General features: G+C 36.0%; 1 protein-coding gene across 1 annotated transcript in view; it reads right to left on the bottom strand.

The window, feature by feature from the left end:
• Positions 1–1,755: 1,755 nt before the first annotated feature.
• CCDC141 (coiled-coil domain containing 141) overlaps positions 1,756–20,000 on the bottom strand; it is a 254,579-nt gene continuing 236,334 nt past the window's right edge. Inside the window, exons 23-24 of the mRNA XM_043990782.1 lie at positions 4,516–5,369; positions 1,756–2,345 (exon numbers count right to left, since the gene is read on the bottom strand). Of these exons, the coding sequence (XP_043846717.1) occupies positions 2,081–2,345; positions 4,516–5,369 (1,119 nt within the window). The 3' untranslated portion in view covers positions 1,756–2,080. The remainder of the gene's footprint in view (positions 2,346–4,515; positions 5,370–20,000) is intronic.

Below are 20,000 nucleotides of genomic sequence, written 5' to 3'. Positions count from 1 at the left end.
TTCTGAATTAGTGATTAGACTATGACTCATCAAAAAGATCCAACAAATCTTCATGACTGAAATGATTTTTATGAGAAAAGAATGGACACTATTTGAGCTCATGATTAATTTCTTTCCCTACTGTGAATCCCCATGAGTTTTTCCTTAAGATTCTATCTTGATTTTAGAAAAACATGGAAAGGCATGCATGAGATAACGAAGAGGGAAATGAACAGAACCAAGAGCAATACTATTACAGAAACAACTTTGGACAACTAAGTCATTTTGAGTATTATAACTACTCACATCAACTACAAAGGACCTATGAAGATGATATGCATATCCAGAGAAAGGACCAATAAATACAGTATAGCTTTACATATATGTAATATATGTATTATATGTATATGCATACATACACACATATTTGTGTCTAATGGTAGCTTTCTCTTGGTTGGAGTGGGGAGGGAGGGAGAAAAAAATTAAAATAAAAATTACATAGCAGAAAATGAAACCTAAAAGGAAGGACAGATAAGAAGGATAGCTTTGAAAATGATGTGTAGTATTTATTACACAGTTTTTCAAAAAAGTAAACAGTGCAAAATATTGAATCCTTTTTAATGTTGTGCTGTATGCATAGAAATGTTTCTTTTTTGCCTTTTTGTATTTAAGTTCAAAATGAATAAAAATTCTTAAAAATTCAAAAAATTTTATCTCTTTGAAAAGGATTTAGAATTAGGAAGTTAAAAAAAGTACACTTATGCTCTGATTTAGGAAATATCATCGGTCCTTTTTAGTGGGAATTGTCTGGAGTACTACATAGAATCACAGATTTAGAGCTGGGAGGGACACGAGAGAATATTTATTCCAACCCCCACCTAATTTTACAGATGAAGAAATGAAGCCCAAAGAAGATGTGACTTGCCAAAGATTACATAGAAGTATGCATCAGAGGGTAGATTTGAACCCAGGATCTCTGACTCCAGAGTCAATACACTTTCTTTTTGACCATACTGCACAGAAAGTATCTGTCTCTTTAATTAAACATGTCAGAATAACTAGCGCATTTAAATGAGAGGACTGGTCAGAGATATGGTTGGCAAGACACAAATTAATATAATGATAGATTTCGCAGCCACAGAAATTTCACAAATACCATAATTATCTCTAGCACTGACACACTGAGGGAAATACCCTCTTCCTTATAAGGCACTAAATGAAATTTCTCAGCTTCCCTGAGAGGTAGATAATGAGACCCATTTTACAGATGGGAAGCTAAGACATTAGGAATCTTAGTGTATAACCAAATGCTGTAGAAGTTAGTTGGTCAGCAATAAAGCCAAGATCACTATTCAGGAAAATCTGGCTCTGTGTTGTATCCTTGGTCCATTCGTCCCTAATATAGTGATTTAAAAACAGAACTTGTGTTTCAGCTTGTAGTGTGACCATAAACTCTAAATCATATGTGAATTTTGTGGGAACTGGTAGATATTTAGGTCCCATGAATACAGATCAAACACAGTAAGAGGAATTTTGAATGTTTGCAATAATCCTCAGATTATTAAGTAACATAACCCACATTAAAAAACAAATAAAGGACATTTTGATAAACAAAGATCAAGAAATAAGCATCAATATTAGTGCGACAATGAAAATGACTTGGACTACCGATTTCTGGTGCTATACTCTAAAAAGAGATGATGATTGTATACAATAAATAAGTGATCAAAGATAAATTGTATTTCAAACAACACATGTCCACATGTTGATCTGAGTTTTCCACCTGTGTGCACCTAAATTCCCTTTAGGAGGTAATAAACATGATATAATTTGGCTTTATTACATTGAAGGCATCTCTAAAGCACACGATATATCTGTTTGTAGCAAATAATTTACCAAGTTTGTCAAATTAACATTGAAAACAGCAATGGAAAAATGAATCATCTCGTAGCAGTGGCATTAAACAAACAAGTAGTATGTCCAAAGTGGAAGAGGAGAAGCAGATGGGGGCACTTGGTGGGGGAGGTGCGGCAGAGGAATACAGATTTACTGTCCTTTTAGCTTGTGACAATGGCATCCAGTGGGGTCAATACTCTATTTACTATGTGAGTAGCCAGTACATTAGTGAAACACTAATATAGATGACACACAGCGTTATCCAGTCTATTCTTGTGATTGGTGGCCCGATGTTACCTGTCACGTAGAGGATGGCACTGGAAGAGAGAGTGCCGCTAGTGTTTTGGGCCCGAGCAACATAGAGGCCCGCATCTGTCTCACACACCTTCTGAATGAACACTGTGTGCTTTGTCTCCTTGTGTAAAACCTTTAAGTGCCCATCTGCTGTCAATTTCTGGCCCTTCTTGTACCTAAAGCAGAGAGTCAGTTTTTCAAGTCAGAATCAATATTTTTTTTATCAACACAATTTTCCAAGTTGTAACAGCCTATATAATTCTACATGCGACTTCTAACATAATTCCTTAATAATAGATCCAACTTTATGATTCCAAATCTCAAGCCAGTTTTTAATCAATAAACATAATAAATTCCACATTAGAAAATGGTATCTTTCAGAGGTAATCATTCCTTATATTATTAGTTGGTAATATTGACAATTTTATTCACTGATGAGCTATAGTAAATACAGAGTTAAGATATCTATACTAGTGTAGCTCCCTTGGTACAAAAGTCATGAACAAAGATAAATTTTGTGAGTAACTTCATGTTTTATGTGAACAAATGGGGTTAACTCTTGTTAAAGGAGCTATTCTTACACTCATTTAATGAATTCCTCATTCTTTTGTAAAGGAAGTATTCCCTTATTTATCTATTTGAAAATTCAGATTTTTCCATATTGTTTTCATAAAGTGAATCATATACGAAGAGCTATTTCTTTCTGTTGTCTAGCTGTCAATTTGAAATCTTTCCAGTCTGAAAATTCATGATTCCCTGCATTACAATCAGTTGTTAATTTAATGACCTCGTTTTCAGATTTTAGTGGCAAAGATGATTTTCTCAGCAGTGTTGAGATTTTTGGAAATATATATTATCTGAATTAATAATTTTTATAGGGGAACAAGTAAAAACTCAAACAACATTTTGGGTTAAACTAATATTTAATAAAAGTGAAAATTAAATATAAATGTTTTCCCCATTCATCAATAACAAATTCCTGTTTAATCAAGGACATAGATATATCTATTTAAAAGCCAGAAGATAATACTACCAGTTTGCTTTTAATATTCTGCAGAATAGACATTTTCTCACACATATTTTAGGGGACTGGTAACCATGCCCAGCCTCAAGTACCTTTGCACTAGCACACCTAATATGTAGAAATCTCATTAAAATTCAGACTACACTAATATTATAATAAGTAAATAGCATTCTACTTATGTTAGTTCATGGTTTATAAATAAATAAAAACATAAATAAAAACATGCTCTCTGCAAAGCCTGCAGAGTTATCATTGATTCTTTACCCTCAACCATCATGGAAGTCTGGTTGAAGTCTAAAATTTTTCAAATATTCAAAATCATCCTTTATTTTGAAAAAGACATAACCTTTGTAACTGAAGACAGAAGTTACTATCGCAAAAATAATAATAATAATAATGCTGCTGATGATGATGATAGGGTTTCAAAGACCCATACATTGTGTTTTAGTTTTCTTTATAAATGTTAAAAGTCTTGAGAATTCCATATTGAAATCTTCTAGCAACGGTGTCAAATTTAAATAGAAACAGATTCATAAGGATAGTATATTGATTTAGAAAGCAACAAATTAACATTATCTCTATTGTATTCATTTCTTGATTTTTGAATCAGAATCTGATTCTGCCTGTACGCTGGAGTTTTGTAGGGATGGCTTGGGATCATGAGGTTGACACCTCTGCTCTCATGTACCGATTTCATTGTTACTTTTCCCATTTTATTTTTTATCCATCATCTCGATCAATTGTGAAACATTTTATAATCTACCTTTCACATGGGAAAATTATTTTAAGGAATCTTAATAACCTAAAAACAAAATAAAAAAAAAACTATTACAAAGGGTATGCAGCATGTGTAATGTGTTGAACAGAAGGAAGAAAGCAGGGAAATGAAGGGGAAAAACAACTAAGTTTACATTTTTTTCTCCTTAAATAGCAGATGTTAAACCAAGGCTTTCCCATATTTGTAGAAATAGACAGGTGTCAGATTTTGGGAGAGAATTAATCAAAACATAACATTTAGAAGTATGGAATATTATATAGAAAAAATAAGAAAAAAGGAGGAAAGCTGCCTTTTAATGCTTCTTGAATTATTATTTTATATGGTGAGATTTCCCCTACCCTCCTCTCTCAATAAACTTATTAGCAGTGCAGTTATTTGAAAGAGCGTGTTTGGGATCTGCTGTGAGTTTGTACCATGCAGAACTGTGCAGGAGAAGAATAGGCATCAAATCACTCTAAACTTTCAAGTTAGTGCCCTCAGAACTACTGTTTTCAGTGACTTATCATTCATTTTGATTCATTGTTTTTCATTATAAGCTACCCACCAGGTCAATGTAGGCTCTGGAAATCCTGTTACTTCAACTTCCAAAGTCACTGGAGAACCTTCCTTGACTGTGACATTAGACAGGAGCCTGGAGAAGTTAGGCGCCTGACCAGCTAGGCTGACCCGGCTGTTCTTTCCTGATGTACTCTTAATCTCTTCTCGGGTGACCTGGGAGATTCTGCTGGTGTCTGACTGAAACAGGAGACCTGGGGATGCCTCAAGGTTAGCATGCAGCCTATCTTGGGTTTTAGTTAAGTTATTATTATCATGCAATTGTTCTTGGGTTTCAAACATGCTTTTGTGAACTTGATGGCTCTGTTGCAAACATTTTTCATGCACTTTACTCATGCTCTCTGGATGTTTAGCACGGATTTTTCTGAAGGCAGTGCTTGTTTCCAAGAATTCCAGGGGAGTTAATGGGGCATCAGCTTTGAACTTGGGACAGTTTCCTGGGGAGAGAGGTAAAGGCCTCTCATCCAGATTTGAAGCTTCTTCCCCCCAGCAATTGGAAATCAAAGCAACAGGTGCTGAAGGATCAGGATTGTGGGTCGCTTTTGGGTCACTGGCATTGATCTGCAGGTTGTAGGAGCTGACGTGCAGGCTCTGAGGATTCTGCATGGGTGACTCCTCAAACTCCACTTCAGATTGCAAGAGGTTTGATTCGGGGCTCCCAGGAAGTGGAGGTAAGGAGATATCATCTGGGGAAGCACAATCATATTCATCCCCGGAGGGCCCATCTTCAGAGAGGAGCAGAGGCTGTGGGGAATCCTCTTTGGCAGAAGGTGATGCTTCTGGGAATAACCAGTCCTCCCCTGCTCCTCTGTGAACTGAAGTAGCTGCCACTGGCTCTTGTTCCTTAAGAAAAAAGAGACAAATAAAATCAGAACTTTTTTTCTTTCTCTTTTCTTTTCTTTTTGCAGGACAATGCCCAGGGTCACACAGCTAGTGTCAGGTATCTGAGGTCATATTTGAACTCAGGTTCTCCTGAATCTGGGACCAGTGCTTTATCCACTGCACCACCTAGCTGCCCCCTAACCAGAGCTTTTACATGAACCTTTTCCCCCAGATATAAACCAGCTAGAATAAAATTCAACTGCCAGAGAAAGAGCAACTTGAAAAAGCTAAAAGCTTGAAGAAATTTTAAAGTCTCATCAGGAAAAGCCTTCAAATAGGTGATTTCTTCAATTGTTTAAATCCTCTCTCCATGGCTAAGGAAACACTAATTGGATCCAAAGTGGATCAGGGTCTTTTCAAGTGAAAATATTCCATTAAATGAAGGCAAGGAAAGATATTTACATAGAGGGGTCAGTGGACTTGAGAGAAGCTAGGTGGTTTAGTGGTTAGAACACGGGACCTGAAGTCAAGAAGACTCATCTCTCTGAGTTCAAATTTGGCATCAGACACTTACTAGCTGTGTGACCCTGGGCAAGTCACTTAACCCTGTTTGCCTCAGTTTTCTCATCTGTAAAATGGGCCAGGGAAGGAAATGTCATGTCCAACTCTTCTGGGTTTTCTTGGCAAAGGTAATGGAATGATGTGCCATTTCCTTTTTCAGCCCATTTTACAGATGAGGAAATTGAGGCAAATAGGGTTAAGTGACTTGCCCAGGGACACAGAGTTAGTTAGTATCTGAAGTCAGATTTGAACTCAGGGAGATAAGTCTTCTTGACTCCAGGCACTCCCCCCCCCCTCTATGCACTGTACCACCTAATGTCCATTATATCATATGTTAAAAACTTGTACTGGTCCCTCTACTTAGAATGCCTTCCCACCTTTCTCCATTACGTCTAAGTTTTGCTTCAAGATCCTAGTCAAACAAGCCTTCCTTATCTCAAGGAGTCTTACCTTACTCTCCCTCAATTTAATTTCATTCAATAAATATTTATGGAGAATGAACTGTATGCAAAGTACTGGACTAAGTCACTCTGCTCATATTCTTTTTTTTTAACATATTCTTTTATTTTTTCCAATTATATGTAAAGAAAATTTTTCATTCAATTAAAAAAATTAGTTCCAAATTTTATCCCTTTATTCCTCCCTTCTCCCCTCCCTAAGGCAATAAGAAATTTAATATAGGTTATATATGTGCAATATTAGTTATGTCGTGAAAGAAAAAATAGACCAAAAGAAAAAAATACAAAAAAATAACAAAGTGAAAAATAGTATGCTTAGATGTGCATTCAGATGCCATCAGTTATTTCTCTGGATGGGGATAGCATTTTTTATCATGAATTCTTTGGAATCATCTTGAATTATTATATTACTGAGAATAGCTAAGTCATTCATAGTTGATCATTGTAGCATATTGCTGTTACTATGTATAATGTTCTCCTGGATCTACTCACTTAACTTTTCATCAGTTCATGTAAGTCTTTTCAGGTTTTTTTTCTGAAATCTGCCTGCTCATCATTTCTTTTAACACAACAGTACTCCATTATATTCCTGTAATACAACTTGTTCAGTCATTCCTCAGTTGATGAGCATCCACTTAATTTCCAATATTTTGCCACCACAAAAAGAGCTACTATAAATATTTTTGTACAAATAGATCCTTTTCCATTAAAAAAAAATCTCTTTGAGATGCAGACCTAGCATTGCTAGATCAAAGAGTATGCACAGTTTGATAACCATTAGGACATAGTTCCAAATCATTCTCCAGAATAGTTGGATCAGTTCATAACTCCACCAACAGTACATTAGCCTCATATTCTTCTTTAGCCTTCCTTTGCATGCCGTATTATCAGGCATTTGCTTTTGTTTTCCCTTTTGTCTCCTAAGTGTAAGAATGTTTTATGTCCTCAGTCTGAGGAAGGGGCCTTGCCTTCTAAATCTTGGCAATCCCAGGACATCCAATCAAAGGTTTAATATGCATTTTAAGCATGCTTTTAAAATAAATGAATGTTCATTGGTGAGAGCTGACTTAAAAACAGAACAATGACCTTTTGCCTTATATACTGGGAGTTTTTTCTTCCTTAAAGGAAAAGGTGAGAACAAATTATATAAAATCAAGTACAAAAGGAAAAAAAAGTTTTCCTCCACCCACTGATTAAGTTTAAATTTTGGGCCTCAAAGTCACAACTCAGATATAGTCTCCTTATTTTATTCTATTGATGAAATAAACATTCTATAGGGAAGGTCCCTATCTAGTCCATAGCCTGTTCAAGATGGGTGTTACTTGGGAACGCTCCTCTTAGCTATCTACAAATGTGAGTGGAGAGACTGTGTGTGGGCAAGATGCTGCTTTCTTTCTTTCTTTTTGTTTCTTTTTGTTTTTGTTTGTTTGTTCGTTTGTTTTGGTGAGGCAATTGGGGTTAAGTGACTTGCCCAGGGTCACACAGCTAGTGAGTGTTAAGTGTCTGAGGCCAGATTTGAACTCAGGTACTCCTGACTCCAGGGCCAGTAGTCTATCCACTGCACCACCTAGCTGCCCCTGCTTTCTTTTTGTAGAACCCTAAACAGTTTAAATGAGAGCCTCAGCCAAAAGCTGTGTGTGTGTGTGTGTGTGTGTGTGTGTGTGTGTGTGTGTGTGTGTGTGATAGCATCTATTGCTTTTCTTTTGTCAGGGACTTTGAAAAGCATATGAAAGTTCTATCAATGATCTGTGCAGCTTCCATAAGCCAGGGAGACATTCTTTTCATTTAAGAAGAAACCTGCTGGCCATGGATGCTCTCCCAGGCATAAAAAGGAAAGTGAAACTCATGTGACCCAAGGGGGAAACTAATAGAAAATGACTGTTTCTGAATCAGAATTTTCTGGAATGGTTCCTGAGCACTGCCTCTCCAGCAGTCCCAAGTTTGAGAGTTTGGAGATCTGGTTTTCTATCAAGAAAAGAGGTGTTTTCTGAGTGTACTTCTCTTGGGGGAAGAAGATCATGCATGTCACTTTCACATCTTCAAGGAGCAGTAGCAAGGAATGGGAATTACAATATGAGGAAACAAAGAATCTAGACTTTACACTCTGCTACTATGAATTGTTCAGAGTGGGGGTCCAATGGGAAGAAGGAAGGTTGCCTTTTGAACATGACCATGGGCATTTTGAGTGGAGTCCAAGACCTAAGAATAGTACATGAGGCAGATGCTTATATGGGGCTGTGTGGGATTACAGAGGGCCTCACTGGAATGCCAGGGTGTTGCCTATCTAACAGTTACAAATCCTGCTCCTTTCTGGGGGAAAGGAAAAGGTAGAAATCATTGGAGAAGAAACAGAACTGTATGGATTCTATATTGGCTGTTGTTAGTCCTTTATGTGTTTTCTATATTGTTCATGGTATCTCCTGAGTCTTTTGTACATCTGCATTTTTTTTTGTGCTGTGCGGTGAAGGCTTTTCTATATTGAATGTTTGTGTCATGACCTTGAGTCCTTACATAGGACCTGGGAGGAAACTTTTAATCACATCTCTAGAGATTGAAATATCAGCTATACCCAAAGATTTTCCAGCATAAATTCTGGGTTGGGGCCTAAATAATCAAAGAGATATAATTGATTTTGGGGTCCTCCCCCAAGATTGGACCTAGCCCTTATAAGCTGGGGTAACTGGATCATTAGATACATGTTAAATATACAGGATTTGGTTACATCTAAAACAAGCAACTTCATCACTTCTTTTGGTTATTTGGATGTATTGCTAATATTAGGAATGTAGATTTACAATGTGATTTCATAAGCTATTTCCCTCCCCCTTGCACCATTGGTTTCATTGTTGTTATGGCTGAGTCATGTCTGACTCTTTGTGAGACCATTTTGGATTGTCTTGGCAAAGATACTAGAGTGGTTTGCCATTTCCTTCTTCAGCTCATTTTAGGGGTGAGGAACTGAAGCAAACAGGGTTAAGTGACTTACCCAGGCTCACACAGCTAGTGTTTGAGGTCAGATTCAAACGCAGGAAAATGAGTCTTTCTGACTCTAGGCCTGATGTTCTATCCACTGTACCACCAAACTGCCCCCTCCCCTTAAATTTTAATTCACTATAAAACCTCTACAATTTTTGAAATAGTAAAAATCTGTATTATTAGTAGTGACTCTTTGGAAGTATTGGAAGCATCATGGACTAGTTTTGCCATTTTGGGTTATCTGTTTGGTTGAGGGTTGTTGTTTGATTTTTTGTTTTGTTTTTTTGCCTTTCTTTGTATGCCCAGGGTACCTAGCACCATGATGTCGTTGTTATTTCAGCCACCTAGGTGCCCCTGCCTGCACATACTAGTTACATAATAAATGCTTGTTGACTACTGTTAAGCAAAGAATTACTGTTTTAAGCGATTTAATGCATTCATCATTCTTCCTTAAAAGCCAACCACCCTACCAGATCAACAGAGGCTCTTGAAATACTACTACAGAAGTAGTGATGGAAATCTTCAGATATCAGACTGCGGTGTGGCGAGCCAACCTCATTCTTATCTTACTGAACAACTGATCCCTGTTGGGCTTCTGTTTGTTCCCAGGTTCCCTGAACATCTAGATACACGTGCCTCTTGAAAGGACTTTTGTGACCATACATCATAGAATACTTCCCTTTGGTTAGTGTTCACCATAAAGAATTCTGGGAGAAAATACACTCTCCCAAGAATCCACTTAGCTTTCACTTTAAAATATGGCCAGAGTCTCTTCATGGGCAGGAAGAGGCATGTTTTAGAAATGACAAGTTTAATTTCTAAACAGATTCACTGTCCTGAGTGCTCAGAATAAAATCATCATCCTGAAGGCAGTATCTAATAATGAAATACTCAGCCACAACCACTCTTCAAAATATCTCAAAGATATCTTAAGGGAATGAAAGAACCTCACTAGAATATACACTCAGAGCCCAGGAGGGGACAGATGATGATTCAGCTATGGTTGAGTAAGGACCAGAAAGGTTTAAAAGAAAACTTCTGGATTAGGGAATGAATCCTGTCTAAAGTTCTAATGAACTTATATCTCTAACATCTACTTTATTTACATAGACCTCACCATCAATGATTACAATATGATGAAAGATTTTTTTTTTCGTAAGTCAGAAATACAAATCTGCGTCTATATGGATAGCAGTAATTTAAATGATGGATGTTCAGTCATTTTCAATTGTGTCTAACTCTTCATGAACCCTTTTGAAGTTTTCTTGGCAAAGATACTGGAATGGTTTTGTCATTCCTTCTCCAGCTTATTTTACAGATGAGGAAAATGAAGCAAACAGGGTTAAGTGATTTGCCCAGGGTCACACATCTATCAAGTGTCTGAGGCCAGATTTGAACTCAGGAAGATGAGTCTTCCTGATTCCAGGCCTGGCACTCTATCCATCTAATGCAGCATTTTGCTCTACTATATTGATGAGAGATTCTCATCTTGCCTTTATTTATATGTACCCAGTTCACTACTTTGTAAGGAATATTATTAATAATTTATATTTTACAGCATGTTCCATACATTATTGCATCTGTGTCTTAAAATAAAAATAGATTAATCACTATAGGTGTTATTGTGCCCATTTCACTTTCATTTGAACTGGAAAAAAAATGCTTCCCAGGTTTTCTTGACTCCAGATCCACATGCTGATCTTTAGAGTACGTTGTCTTTTACTCTAGAGTCTCTTCTACAAGTCAGCCCCTCAAATTCTATTTTCAATATTAAATATTTACAGGTTCCTTCTCTGTTCTTCATAAGACATGGTTTCTAGATCCTTCCTCTTCTGGGATTCCTTACTTAGGATGCTTTGATGTTTGTCACTGATGTTTGCCCTTAAAATGTGGCACCCTAGGGGCAGCTAGGTGGCGCAGTGGATAAAACACCAGCCCTGGAGTCAGGAGGACCTGGGTTCGGATCCGGCCTCAGACACTTAACACTTACTAGCTGTGTGACCCTGGGCAAGTCACTTGACCCCAATTGCCTCACTTAAAAAAAAAAAAGTGGCACCCAAATGTTGTCTGACAAGGGCAGAAGACTATTGCCTTCCTTATTCTGAATGCTATACTTCTAAGAATCAGAGACATTGCTTATGATGGGCAACTAGGACACTAGGTCCCTTGTCTGACCTAAAGCAAATGGAATAAAAAAATTTCCATTTTAACACATGTTTCTTTGACCAGAAAAGACCATTAACATCATACTACTGGGCCTGGAGGTCTGTGTCACATGACACGTATGATTGGGGACAGGGACATTACTAACCACAGTATGTTCCTCCCTTGGATTCTCTGAATTTGCCCCAGGAAAATTTTTGTATTTTTTATTGCTCTGTTAATAATACAGTTTAACATTGCAGCTTATATTGCAATAGAGGTCAGCTTAATGCTAACTTTCTCTTTTACATTAATTTCAAACAAATCATGTCCTTTATAGATGTTCTTTGGTTGGTGGGGGGATTGTAACCTAATTTTGAGAATTCATATTTATCTAAGAATAATGTCTAGCACACAGGCAATTAATAAATACTCGTTCACTTTCTCCAATCTTATCTCTTTAACTTTCATCTTAATTTTAGTTTGATTAGTCCATCCTTGAAATCTTATAAAAATCCTAATTATATCATTTGTCATATTTGTAATCCTTTCCCGTTTCATATTTTCTGTATATTTGACCTATATGCCATTGATGTATGTTGATTTTTGAAAAAACAAACAAATGTGATTTAAAACAAGGTCCTGTAGCATGCAACTAGAGACCTTCCTTCAGTTTAACACTAACACTCTTAGTGTACCATTGTTCAATCAGGTATGATATGAATCCACTTAACTGTGTAATTCTGCAAGTCACTTTTATTTATCTTGTCCAGAAGGACATTGTAAAGGAAATTGCCAAATGACCTCCTGAAATCAAGATGCAAAATGTCTATGCTACAAGATATTTTGTTCTAAAGTGTCCATTGTGAACTATGGTAGCTCCTCACTAGTGATCTTTAACATCTTTTCTTAAGATTCACTAACCATCTGTTAAATACTTTGTTGGAGAAGTTTTAGGGATTGATGGAACACTTGTCAATCTGGAGCTTTCAGAATCTATCATTTCCCTATTTTAAAAAAGGCAGGATAAAATTTTCTCATCTATAATTTTCTCAAAATTCTCCTTGAGGGCTGTGATTTCTCAAGGACTATTGATAATGGCTCTAAGATCACATCCTGGGGTACCTGGAATTTTATTCATATAGGTTGAGAAATTTGCCCTTATTTAAAATGTTTAGATGTTTTCTTCCTTTCTCATCAATTATCTTCAGATATAATTCTTTCTTAGCTGATTTTGTTCACATTCCTTTCTAATTTGAGGAATGTTTTCCTTTATGGAAAATATGAAAGCCAAATAGGAGTTGAGTAGTTCAACCTTCTTTTCACAATCTTGTTAAACTAACAGAAGACATAGATATCATAGGATGATAGGTTTAAAAGTGGAAGAATCTTAGAAGTGTAACTCCCTCATTTTACAAATGAGGAACCTGAGGCCAGAGAAGTTAAATAATTTGTCCACGGCCAAATAGTAAATATCTGAGGCAGGATTTGAATCCAGGTCTTAATGACTCCAAGTCCTATCCACTATATCTGAATTCTCATGATTACCCATTCATATGAATTCACTGCACCATTTCTATCACACATTTACATTTTAAGTATGTCTTTAATTGTTGGGTTAATTAAGAGTTCTTTTTGTTTGTTTGTTTGTTTTTGTTTTTTGCAGGCAATGGAGGTTAAGTGACTTGCCCAGGGTCACACAGCTAGTAAGTGTCAAGTGTCTGAGGCAGGATTTGAACTCAGGTACTCCTGAATCCAGGGCCGGTGCTTTAACCACTGCGCCATCTAGCTGCCCCTTCATTAAGAGTTCTTAACCTTTTCTGTTTCCCCTTGGTAGTCTGGTGAAACCAATTGATCTCTTCCGAGAATAATGTTTTTAAATGTAAAAATGAAACACATAGGATTACAAAGGAAATGTTATATGACTAATGCAGAAATATGTTTAATGATGTTGTACATATATAACCTATATTGGATTGCTTGCTGTCTTGGGGCGGGGGGAAAGGAGGGAAGGGAGGGAAAAGGATTTGAAACTGGAGATCTTATGGAAACAAATGTTGAGAACTATCTCTACATGTAACTGGAAAATAATAAAATACTTTCATAATTAAAAAAATAAAAAATAAAACAAAGGAAATGTTATATTGAAATAGCTATAAAATATTTTAAATGAACAGATCCACGTTAAGAACCTCTGCTTTAAAGAAATGGCATGAATCTTATTAGGTAGATATTAAGAAACATTTTTTTGGAAGGAGGATCTGCGTTCAAATCCATAGCCACTTCTTAGCTGTGTGACTCCGGGCAAGTTACTTAAACTTATTTGTCTCAATTTCCTTATCTATAAAATGAGCTGGAAGATTAATTTGACAGATGTTTGAAGGATGTATTAGAGAGTCAAGAGACTAGATGATTGATTGAAGATAAAGGGACAATGAAAGATGACTTGCAATTTTTCTGTCACAGTGTCTCTCAGAGACATTTCTTTCTTTTCATTCTTATTATCATCTGTCTAGTTCAGGCTTTGATTTTCTCTATAACAGTACTACAATAGTCTTCTAACTAGTCTTCTTGCCACTAGTTTCTTCTTCCAATCCATCCTGCAAATCCCTGCTAAGTTAATTTTCTTAAAACATTGCTTTCCACATTCACTTCCCTACTCAAAAACTTTAAAAGGCTTCCCATTGTTCAAAGGATAAGGTCTACATAGACAATCAGAATTTTCATAGAGTTTTATAGGAGCGAATCTCACCTTACTTTTTAGAAACAAAGAAACTAACTTCTACCAGGTAAATTCAGAAACTGATATAATTTATTATAAATGGTTGACATATTAACTCATCAAACAAGAAATGAAGTTGTTTATGTTGCTTAAATATTGTACCATAATAGGACTACCTGTGTCCTATCTATTTCTCACAGAAATTCAGACTTTCGGAACTAAAAAGTACTTCTGAGGCCATTTAATTTAACCATACCTGAAAAAGAATTCCCTCTTCAACATATTTACCTAACAAATGACAATACAGCTTTTGTTGTATGTCTAAATACCTCCAAAGAGGGGGAAACAACTTCCTCAAGAGGCATTTGTTCTACCTTGACATAACCTTTATTATCAGAAATCTTTTCCTTACATCAGCCTGAAATTTACCTCTTTGTGACTTCTGTACATTGTTCCTAGTTCTGCCTTCTATGGCTGACCATACCTAGTCTAATCTTTATGCAGGACAACTCTTTAAGTACTTGAGGAGAATTAATATATCCCTTCTAAGTCTTTTCAGGTTTAACAACTCTAGTTCCTTTAAGTCATCCTCACATGGCATGAACTCAAGTCCTTATGACAACAATTCTTCCTGGTTACTCTCTAGCGTACCAACACCTTTTCTACAATATGGTACCCTAACTTGACCCGATATTCCAGATGTGAGCTCACATCAGCAGACTAAAGTAAGACTATTACATGAAAACGATGATCCCTCCCTTAATGTAGCCTAAAATCACATTTTTTCCCTGGGTGCCATGTGTACTATTAATGCATTTTGAACTTCAGTTTCACTAAAATCCTTGGATCTTTTTTTCAAAGGAATTGGCGTTTAGCTACACAAACCAGATATTGATTTTATACTTGTGAAGTTAAGTTTTTGAACCTAAGATTAAGACTTTACATTTATTTATACATATCTGATTTCCTCTCATTTAGTAAGAAAAAGAGCTCTTCCTTAGGTGACAGTCCAAGGAAATGAACAAATACTTCTCAAGGGAACATACCCAGACTGTGGATAGCCATATAAAAATGCTCCAAATCACCACTAATTATAGAAACACAAATTAAAGCAATTCTAATATTGCACCTCACTTCCATAAGATTGACAAAGATGACCCCAAAAGGAAAAGATCATTGCTGAAAGGGCTGTGGGGAAAAAGCATATTGATGCACTATTGGTGGATCTGTGAATGATTACAATTATTCTGGAAAGTAATTTAGAATTATGCACAGATTACTAAACAGTGCCTACCAAAGGGCAGCTATACAATATACTATATACTACATACTATATATACTATAGACCCAGCTATCCCACTGCTAGAGCAATAGCCAAAAGAGATCAAAGAAAGAAGACAAACAAGGTACTTTATGGACAAAAATATTTATATCAGATCTTTGTTGTGGTGGTAAAAAACCCTGAAAACTAATGGGATACCTATGAAATAAAAAATGGCTGACTAAGTTGTGATATGGGAATGTGATAGAATACTATTATGCTGTAAGAAAGGAGAAATTAGATGATTTTTTAAAAGGTGGAAAGACTTATATGAATTGATAAACAATGAAGTAATCTGAACCAGAAGGACAATTTATACTATTATATAGATATTATACAAATAAGCAATTTTGAGAATTTTTATAAAAATAGAAACAGGAGAATAATCTATACAGCAACAAATATAACACTATAAAAACAAATAATTTGGGAAGCTTATAAGATCAAAACAATAAAAAGTAATGATTCCAAAGGATTGTTAATGAAACATACTATTCATTTTAGAGAGGTGATGCATGTAGGATGAAGGATTTCATACACACACATATAATGTACACCCATTGGGGGAGTTTGTTTTGCTTGACTATGCATATTTGTTACAATCAATTTGTTTTTCTTTTCATTTTTTTCAGGGTGGACAAGAGAGAAAATAAATTTCTGTTAATTTGTTAAATAGAGGGAGTATGCTATAGATGTGAAATATTTCATGTACTTTTATATTAGACAACTGTATTATTAGTTTTACTTAACTGTTTTACTTTTTTATAAAAGACCTCTTATTAGTGGGACTAATTTGTAAAAGTTTGTGACATAAAAACAAAACGCATTAATACAACTTTTTTTTTTGGGTGAGGCAACTGGGGTTAAGTGACTTACCCAGGGTCACACAGCTAGTAAGTGTCAAGGGTCTGAGGCCAGATTTGAACTCGGGTCCTCCTGAATCCAGGGCCGGTGCTCTATCTACTGCGCCACTTAGCTGCCCCCATTAATACAACTTTAAAAAAAAATTACCCAGAGGCAGTTAGGTGGTGCAGTGGATAAACCACTGGCCCTCATTCAAGAGAACCTGAGTTCAAATCCGGCCTCAGACACTTGACACTTACTAATTGTATGACCCTGGGCAAGTCACATAACCCTCATTGCCCCGCCAAAAAAAAATAAAAAAATTACCCAATTCAAAAAGATCTTGTTCAGGGAAGAAAATATTTTTGAACCTGTCATCTGGTGCTAATAAATCCTGCTACCAATTCTACTTTGAGCCATCTAATATTTGATAAATATTTTATCTATGTTTTCATCCAAAACATTGATAAATCCTAGCATACAGCCAAGCATAGATCCCTGGTACACTCCCAGTAGAAGAACTTCCAAATTAAAATAAAATCATTTTAATCACTAATCTTAAGGTCCACCATTCCATCAATTCCAAATCAATCTAAATGTACTGTCTTTTACTCTACACATATCTACATCTTTTCCAAAGAATAGCCCAAGAAATTTTTAAAAACACTTTGCTAAAATCTAGCCATATACTATCTACAGCATTTCTCTGATTTACTATCTAGGAACCATATCAAAAAGGATGTAAGGTTAATCTGGTATGACTTATTCTTGATGAAGTCATATTGTATTTTTGGCATCACCATTTTCTTTTCTGAATGCTTACTAACCATCTCTTGAATACAATGTTCTAAAATTTTGCCAAGAATCAAAGTCAACTTTAGCAACTTATATTTTTCAGAATTTATTCTCTTCTCCCCTTCTTTTTTTTTTTTGGTTGAAAATTGGGACTTTTGCCTTTTGTCAATTCCTACTGAGATCCTTTGTTTCTCCAAAATCTTTCAAAGATTATTGACAAAGGAACAGCATCCAACTATTCTTTCAGAACTCAAAAACGTTAGTCCGTCTATTTCTAGAAGAGGTGCTGTTATTTCTTTACTTGAGTGTCAATTCCTCATTAACCAGATTTCATAGAGATGTTGAAAGAATGATTGGAATGTTTGTTTGTCAATGTAAACTTTAATGGAAGTTGACTTTATGTATGTATTCTAAAAAAGTTCAAATTAACATGAGTATAAGATTTATAATTTAATATATTATGTATAACACAAAATGGAGGTGCTCCATTTGATGGAGAATTAACCAAGACATACAGCTGTGCCTAATGGTCTTTTCATATCTGAACAGGTTCTTCATGAAGCATTTCATAAAGATATTTCATTGAAATTGGTTCATTTATTCTCCTGTATTGGATGAAGGATTTACTGACAAAATTATTCTTTATAGTCATATAGACAGATAGGCTATTTAAACTCCCTACCTAATCGATTAACTGAGCAGGGAATTAAACAATAGCTCTGCAGGAATGGCCAAATAAATAGACCACCACCCATGTGGCATGACTTAATTAAGCCATACCTCATGTATGACCCTATCTCTCCCACACAATTAAAGTTACTTCCTGAACCTAAGGGCAAAAATGTATATATGTCACCTGGGAAGGAAGCATTTTAATACAGATTTGTCTCTGAGATCAGGCAATATCCATCAGTTAGGCAAAAGGCCTCTAAGGAAATGTGACCCAAGAAACATAAGTTTGAATGAGAAGTCATAAGAAAAAGGTTTGAACATTGGACATTGTCAGAAGAGGGAAGGTTTGGATGAGATATATGGGGGGTCCAGGACATGCAGAGGGTAATTTGGGGTTCCTGAGTCCCTTGGCAGGAAGGGGAGTAATAAGCATATTTATATAGAACCTACCATGTGCCAGGCACTATGCTAAGCGCTTTACAAATATTATATCATTTGATTCTCACAACAACCCTAAAAGGTATGTGTTATTATCCCTTTTTCAAAGTTAAGGAAGCTAAAGCAAACAGCGTCAAAGTGATTTGCTCAATGTCACATAATGTATCTAAGGCCAAATTTGGACTTAGGTCTTCCTGTCTCCACTTCTAGCACTCTATCTACTGTGCCTTGCTAGCTGCCACCAAGGAAGGTTAAAGAAAGATGTTGAAAGTGAGCAGAACGCAAATTTCACAAATTTGCCTATGGTGTACCTGTTGTTCCAAGAATCTCTCCCCTAATCCTGAGGTCACCTCTAAGATGATTGAAGAAAAGAAACTGAAGGTTATCAGAATTTCTAATTGAGGAACTCTTCCTCTCTATTCAAATTCCTTATAGTTTTAACTGAAGGGAAACCTCCAATTATCTTGTAGTACACTGAGATCACTAGTGTTAATCACTTCCAAGACCCAAACTTACCCTGTCTCCACTCTGACCCTAGAGTTGCTGTTACTATCCAGGAGACTTAGAGGTACTCCATTGAACTGTTTCTCCCAAATCCTTTCAACTTTATTTCCAAAGTCATTGTAAATATTATAAAATGGAAAAGAGAAAATATCTTGTGTGGGTTTTTTTTTTGTTTTTTTGTTTTTTGTTTTTTGTGGGGCAATGAGGGTTAAGTGATTTGCCCAGGGTCACACAGCTGGTAATGTGTCGGGTGTCTGAGGCCAGATTTGAACTCAAATCCTCCTGAATCCAGGGCCAGTGCTTTATCCACTGCACCAATTAGCTGCCCCTGTCTTTTTTTTTTTAAGTATTCTATATAAGCAAAATATTTGTTTGATTTAGCAATAGCAACTTGGTTGCTGTAAGGGAAAAAAGAAAAAGAAAAGAAAGGCAAATTTGAGAGTCAGAAGACTTAGATTCCAAACTCACTTCTACTATTAAGTAGTGTGGAAGTATACTGAGCTCCCCTCCATTCCCCCTTTAGGCTACCTACACATTACAAAATAATGTCAGTATAATGCCTTGCTCTAATGATTGAGTTCTAATCTGAATGAGAAATACTTGTCAGTCTTTAATCAGTAATCGTTCTCCAACAACGAAACATTGTTCTAATCAAAGGCCTACTCATTTTTTGAGAGAAAATTGGATGAAAAATTTAAAACTCTAAGCTCATAGAAAATAGATTCGGATGGTAACCATGGGGCAGAAATGCCTTAATTTAATGAAGGCCATGACCTATCGTCTGTACACGCCTGGTATGTACATAGCTGTTTGTGTGCTGTCTCCTGCATTAGAATATTACCCCTTAAGGACACAGATTGTTTTCATCTCTCTGTATCCCTAGCACTCAGCATGGAGTCTGGTATGTTATCTAGTCTTAATAAATGCTTGTTGATTTGACTTGACTTAATTGAATTGAATCTTTTAGGAAAATCATTCTCCAGAAGTTTGGCATATTTTCACTGACCATAGTTAGGTTTAAAGAAGAAAAACTTTTCAGTGAACTTTCACCTGAACTCTGTTGGATTACCATGGAACTTGTCTTTGTCCTTAAATCCTATAAATTGTAACTTGAAAATGTTTTGGGCAAAGAAACTTTCAAAGGCCTGGGGTAACTCTCCCCTTTGGAGTTCTCTCTGTAGATAGAGATGCTTAGAATCAGAATAATTTAATTAATAAAT

This window comes from Dromiciops gliroides, chromosome 3, assembly GCF_019393635.1.
Source record: "Dromiciops gliroides isolate mDroGli1 chromosome 3, mDroGli1.pri, whole genome shotgun sequence".
Classification (NCBI taxonomy): Eukaryota; Metazoa; Chordata; class Mammalia; order Microbiotheria; family Microbiotheriidae; genus Dromiciops; species Dromiciops gliroides.
This window is presented reverse-complemented; position numbering and strand designations above follow the sequence as displayed.